The following is a 7,039-nucleotide window of genomic DNA, read 5'->3' on the forward strand; positions in this document are numbered from 1 at the left end:
GCTGGGGGCGTGGCTCAGTGGTAGAGCCCCTGCCTAGAATCCCCCAGGGAGGGGCTGGGGGCGTGGCTCAAAGTAGAGGGAAAAGCACAGGCCATGAGTAAAGCTATGGCACATCTGCTCCCACTAACTTTATATTAAACATTTAAAATTGTAGAGGCTGGAGAGATGGCTCAGTGGTCACGAGCAGTTGATGTTCTTGCAGAGGACTTAGGTTTGATTTCTAGTAGGCATATGGCAGCTCACAAATGTCTGTAACTCCAATTTCAGGAGATCCTTTTCTGGTACATTTCCATACGGGCAGTGAAATGCCCAGGCACATTAAAATAAAAATAAATAAAATTTTAAAATAAGATATAAATGGGCTGGAGAAACGGCTCAGAGCTTAAGAGCACTGACTGCTCTTCTAGAGGTCCTGAGTTCAATTCCCAGTAACCACATGGTGGCTCACAACCATCTTTAATGAGAATTGATGCCCTCTTCTGGTGTGTCTGAAGACAGCAATGGTGTACTCACATATATACAATAAATATTTTTTAAAAAGATATAAATACTACACTATAATTTTAAGCATTCAGGAAGCCATGTTTTAAAACCCTGAAAGTAATGAGCAATGACGGAGACATAGCTCAATCGTAGAGTGTTTGCCCAGCACATACAATGCCCTGGGTTCTATCCCAAATACCCCTTCCACAAATCCTAAGGTTTACAAATTTTGGAGGTTCAGGCACGAGGGCATACACCTATAATCTCAGCAATGGAGAGATGGAGTCTGGAATACCAGGAGTTCAAGGCCACACTCAGCTGTCTAGCATGGTGGAGGCTAGCCTTGGATGAGATCCTATCTCAAAAAACAAAACAAAAATATCAGGAAAAAAAAGGGGGGAGGGAAATTAAGCGAGTGTCCCAATAAAGAAAAATAGAGAAAATATGATTAATGTTTGCAACGGAGTATTTGGCTTGAAGAAGTCAGATCAGGTATGCAGCTCAGGTCTGTGACCCCAGCAGTATGTCTGTGACCCCAGCAGTATGTCTGTCACCCCAGCAGTGTGTCTGTCACCCCAGCAGTATGTCTGTCACCCCAGCAGTGAGATAACTGACAGGAACTGTGAATTATAATCCATACTGAGGTATGTAAAGAAATCCTGTCACAAAAGTCAATTGGAACGACGGAAGGAAGGCCTGAGCGATGGCTCGATGGCTAAAGCGCTTGCCTTGGGAGTATAAGAACCTGAGTTCGAATACCCAGAACCAGTGTAAAGCTACACAGCGGTGTAGTGAATATTTGTGATCCCAGCACCTTCCATGGGGAGTTGAGGGGTGGAGACTGAAGACTCGGAAAGAACTTTTAGGCCAGGTAAGGTGGTGTAGAGCTATAAACAAGAGAGATCCTATCTCAGGGTAGAAACCAAGAAGCGAAGCCTGAGCTCCTCCTCTGATATCCACAGATTCCATGGCACACACAAACCTGCTCTCACACACATACACAGATGCCGTGGCACGTACAAACCCACACTTACAGGCATACACAGAAGAGGAAGGAAGGAAGGGAGGAAGGAAGGAAGGAAAGAAGGAAGGAAGGAAGGAAGGAAGGAAGGAAGGGAGGGAGGGAGGGAGGGAGGGAGGGAGGGAGGGAGAAGAAAAGAAGGAAGGAAGGAGTCTAGGGCATGGTTCATGGGCAAAAAGCATTTGCTATGCAGACCTAAAGGCCCAAACCAGACTGCCATCTCCTAAGTGAAAAGGCCAGGTTCAACCAAGTAGGCCTGTAATCCCAGCACTGGGGCCTGGGGGGTGGGAGCAGGCAGATCCCAGACTGACCACAATGGGATGCTTCCGGTTCAGAGAAGAGACCTTGTCTCAAGGGTTTACAGTGGAAAGCCACATCGAAGACAATCCCACCCACCCGCACACATAAGTGCACATATGTTACACACCACACACGACAAATGGTTAAAATGATCAGTTTTATGTTATACGACCACAATAAAAGCATATAAAATCAATATCTTATCCCTTACATTCAAAATATCACTTCACCATGTAGTTGTTGAGTTGTTTACACTGTTGAGAGGTTTTACCATAGAGGTGTTTGACCTTTGTTGTGTTCCAAATCTCAGTCTGAATCCACCACATTTCCATCGCTTAATGGTCATGGCGCCCTCCACACTACGAAGAATTGGTCTTCAAACCTGTCTGTCAAGATCTCATCGCATTTGTCAAGCACCTGGTCTCCAGGCCACACTGCAAACATCTCTACAGACACACCTGTGGCTTCCGTGACCCTCCCGAATCTACAATCAACCCTGCCACAGCACCCAGGCCGATGGCAGGACCTCCAACTGCACATCTTTGGGTAGAGCAGTCTGTTGAAGGGGAACTATTGATTCTCGATCTCCGCTTTCCTTTGCATAAATTTGTGTCTCATTTGCATGTCACCCCAAATCACCTCAGATGGTCATCTCAAAGTCAGGAAGGCGCTGGGCTGGATAGGATCTCCCTGAATGGCCTTCCTTCTGCTTCCCCTGGGACCCTTTGTTCTCTTTAACACAAGAGCGTCCTCTGTAGCTCTTCTCTTCCTCTTCCTCCTCCTCCACCTTTTCCTGCTCCTCCTCCTCCTCTTCGTCCTCCTCCTCTTCCAGGATGGTGACCAGCTCCTCCCGCAGGGTCCCCATCTCCAGTCCCAGGTCACACAGTTGTCCCAACAACTGGACATCCACTCGGCGCAGGTTCCCCTGTAGGAATAAAGGACCACGATCGAGATACACACAAGGAGCAAGAAAGGTTGCCAGAGCTTTGCGGGGGCAGGTTTCAGCTCAAGTCCTGTCCTGCCTGGCCAGGGCCCTCCCTGATTCCCGGGCTCTTGTCTGCCTGTATCTCTTAGTCTCTGTCTCCACCTCTCCGGCTCTGTTTTCTCACCCTTGCCTTTGGTCTCTCCCAGTCCTCATTCCATCTGAGGTCCTGTCTGTTCCTGCTCTCAGTCTCTGATTTCTACCTCTGTTCTCTGGGACTGACTCCAATCCTGTCTCTCATGCTCTGTACCATTTTATTTTATTTTATTTTATTTATTTTATTTTATTTTATTTTATTTTATTTTATTTTATTTTATTTTATTTTATTATTTTGTTTTCACACGTGATCTCAATCTGCAGCCCAGGCTGAACTTCAGTTTGCAGTTCTCCTGCCTCAGGCTCCTGGGCAGCACATTACATAAGGAGCCCCAGGCCTGCCTGATTCTTGACTCTGTCTACCTTCATACGTATTCACTCGTAGTCTTCCCCTCTCTTATCTCTCTAAGGCCCTTTTACTCACCAACTCCTCCCAGATCCACAGCAGCAGCTCCCTGGCACCCCCAAGTTCTGCCCCTGAAGACATAAGGGCCTGACCAGGGTTCCCCTCCGGTGGGGGCATCCTTAGGGCCTTGGGGAGTGGACCCAATCCACTGGGCTCCAGTCCAGCCTGCTTCAGCTGCACCCACAGCTCCATAGTCCAAACCATGGACCGAAGAGCAGGAAGTAGCAAGGTCCAAGTGACCCAGTCCCCTAGGAAGCTGTGGGATGCAGGGAAGACAGGGAGGGGCTGACAGAGACATCCCAAAGTCCATTCTTCACTGTGAATCAGCTGGCCACATTTTCTTTTTCTTTTTTTTCCCTAGAGTCTAACCTCCATGAAATCACAGGGTCCAAAGATATCCCTGAGCAGAGGTCCAGCTTTTTACCCTGTTGCCTCTTTGACTGACACCCTCCCAGCTCCCCACCCCCACCCCGCTTAAGGTACATGGTGCTTGGTGCTCAATACCTGAAGGGGCTGAGCTGTCTTCCTTCCTAGGTCCTCCCTGTTGCCAGTCTTCCTCAGCCTCTTTAGCTGAAGGACTTTGGTAAGCCCCCAATTTGGTTCTTGTCTGTACACACACACACACACACACACACACACACACACACACACGAGAGAGAGAGAGAGAGAGAGCGTGCACACACACACACACAGAGAAAGAGAGAGAGAGAGAGAGAGAGAGAGAGAGAGAGAGCTGTGCCTGAAGAACCTCCATATGTAGGCTGCAGGCTACCATACAGAAGCTAGTTCTGCTAGTCACGGACTTGCCAGCATTGTATCCTTGTAGAGTGGTCAGAACTGGGAAGTTCTCAGGTCTTGCTAGGTATGCCGGTGTCACAAGGCCTGGGCTTAGACCTCAACTACCCACCCCAGCCCCAGCCCAGGCTCCAACTCTGCAAGTCTCACATCTTGGCATCAGTGTGGTCAGCAAAGATCTCCCACTTTGGACCCACCCCACTGGACCCATTTCCTGTTGATATGGAGACAAGTCACCATAATCTGTGAAGCTTAAAACAATGGAAGGGGTTCCAGAGATACATCAGAGGGTAAAGGTGCTTGCCACCAAGACTAATAATCTGAGTTCAATCGCCAGGACCAACAGGATTAAAGAAGAGAATTTAACCTTGCAAGTGTTCTCTCTCTCTCTCTCACACACACACACACACACACACACACACACACTTCAGTCCCTAGCACTGAAAGAAAAAAGATAATTCTCTTGCTATTCTGAACCATAAATAGGTACATATACTGGTCTCAGCTGCTTCTACAAACTCTAGGGGAAAAAAAATCCACATTCTACTCTTCTGAGCTTCTGGAAGCTTCCTGCTTTCTTGTGTCACTCCAATCTTTTGCTTCTGGCATCCTGACTCCTGTTGACTCCACTGGCCATACTTCTGATAAGACCCTCCTGATTCATCACGCAGTCACCTATGATAAATCATATCCCCATCTCAAGATCCTTAAACTGGCCAGCTGGTATTGTCACACGCCTTTAATCCCGGCACTGGGGAGGCAGAGGCAGGTGGATCTCTGAGTTAAAGGCCAGCCTGGTCTACAGAATGAATTTTAGGACAGCCAGAGCTACACAAAGATGCCCTGTCTTGAACCCCTCCTGCGAAAAAGGGAGCCTTAAACTGGGCCTTGAGGTACACATCTATGATCCCAGCCCTTAGGAAGCTAAAGCAGGAAGATTACAAGTTCCAAGCCTGCCTGAATTATAAAGCAATATACTACTAAGAAAGTGGGTGGGGCACTCAGGAAAGGAGAAGGTAGAGTCTTTTTAAAGCAATAGTTAGAATGTGATGGTTTAAAAGAAAGCGTCCCCCATAGGCTCAGACAGTTGAGTGGTCGGTGGTGGGTCGGGGGAGTGTTTAGGGGGAACCTTGGTGGAAGAAGTACTTCACTGGAGGTGAGCTTAGAGAGTTTCAGGCCTAGCCATCTCTGTTTGCTTTCTTTGCTCCTTGCTTTATCTGAAGATGTAAGCTCTCAGCTTCTTGTCCCCATTAGCATCCCTGCTGTTTGCTACCATATGTCCCCACTATGATGGACTCTCAGCCCTCTGGAACCACAAGCCAAAATAATCTTCTTTCTGTAAGTTGCTTTGAGTCACAGCAACAGAAAAGTAACAGCTACATACAGTCTCTAAGGATACAGGACAAGGCCATCTGTGGTTGAGAGCTGTTCAGTCTACAACACCACACCGCCACACGCGCTGCTCCCTGCACCTCCACGTCCACGAGTGGCACCCGTTGCTTTCTCAGGCTTTTGTCTCTAGCAGGCCTCACCTCGGCCGCCCACCCCTCGTTCTTCACTCGCCTGTACTATGCAGTAGCCTCTTTGCAACATCTAAATCAGATTTTGAATCCTCTCTCCCTCTGTGACTAGACTGAAACCCGCTGCACAGGCAGCCAGCCCCACTGTCCAACTCTGGTCACGGCTCCACCTCTCTGCAAGCCGGTAACTACCTCAGGCCTTTTGTACTGGCTGTTACCTCTGCCTGCTTTACTCCAAGCCTTTGGGTAGGTGTCTCTCTCCTGTCACTCACTGCAGTTAAGTGCACCTGCTCTACAGAACTTCACTGCTATGCTATGCCACACCCTAATATATTGCCCGTTTTTAACCTACTTTTTAATCAGACACTAGCTTTAATTCTGTATTAATTTCTTATCTATTGCCTTTCTGCCAAGAATGACGACTACCTAAGAAAAGGACTGTCAGTGTGACCCAGTACCCACTGTGAGAGCTCAGTAACACTGAGTGAATGGATGAATGAATGAATGGATGGATGGATGAATGAATGAATGAATGAGAGAATCCACCAAGACTTCATTAAGGGTTCAGCATGTGTCTCAGTTGGTAAAGAGCTTGCCTAGCATGCAAGAGGCCATAGATTTAGTCCCCAGCACCTCATAAACATCTGACCACAGCACACATGTGCCCGCACTCATATACATAAAATACATACACACATTAATAATAAATATACGTTTTTAATTGAAAAAAGTTCAAGGCAAGTATAACATATACGAGAGACCCCGTGTAAATGTAATAACTCTCTTAATAAGTCTAGATATGAACTCCAAACTAAGGACAGTCTCTTATACTCAAGTCTAACCTGGCCTCTACCTCGTCGCTGAGGAGAGAAGCCTCGGTGGCAGTTAAGAACACTGACTACTCCTTCAGAAGACCTGGGTTCAATCCCCAGCACACACACATGGGGGCTGGCAACTCCAATTCCAGGGATCCAACGTTCTCTTCTGGTCTCCAAGGCACCGAACACACGCGGTGCAGAGCTACATGTACACAAACACACACATACAAAATAAAATTTTAAAACCTAATAATAGGGCCAGCAAAATAGCTCCGTGGGTAAAGGTGCTTGCCGTGCAAGCCAGGGGACCTGAGTTCGCCTTCTGCTCATCTCTACACTTGCGCCGCGGCATGCACGCGTGTATACACACAATAATAATAAACAAAAAATAATCATCAGCCGAATTGATTCTGCTTTAAAGAGATGCCGGGCAGAAACTGGAAAACCAATGAACGCAAGAGAATTGCAAGAACACATTCTGGAAAAGTACATGCCAAACAGGAAAGACCGCCTCCTCATTCTTAGAGTGTGTGAAGATCCCGTTTTTAAAGAAAGACGCTCTAAATCCAATTGGACGAAAGAGAGAGAGAGAGAGAAAGAGAGAGAGAGACAGAGAGA

General features: G+C 47.4%; 1 protein-coding gene across 1 annotated transcript; it reads right to left on the bottom strand.

Moving 5' to 3' along the window:
• Positions 1 to 2,444: 2,444 nt before the first annotated feature.
• On the bottom strand, positions 2,445 to 3,492 carry Erich4 (glutamate rich 4). The gene is made up of 2 exons (XM_028781947.1): positions 3,307 to 3,492; positions 2,445 to 2,729 (listed from the first exon to the last, which is right to left on the bottom strand). The coding sequence occupies exons 1-2, from the start codon at positions 3,490 to 3,492 to the stop codon at positions 2,445 to 2,447; spliced, it is 471 nt and encodes a 156-aa protein (XP_028637780.1).
• Positions 3,493 to 7,039: the final 3,547 nt, after the last annotated feature.

The sequence above is a fragment of the Grammomys surdaster genome, unplaced genomic scaffold (genome assembly GCF_004785775.1).
Source record: "Grammomys surdaster isolate TR1022 unplaced genomic scaffold, NIH_TR_1.0 591, whole genome shotgun sequence".
In the NCBI taxonomy this organism is placed as follows: domain Eukaryota; kingdom Metazoa; phylum Chordata; class Mammalia; order Rodentia; family Muridae; genus Grammomys; species Grammomys surdaster.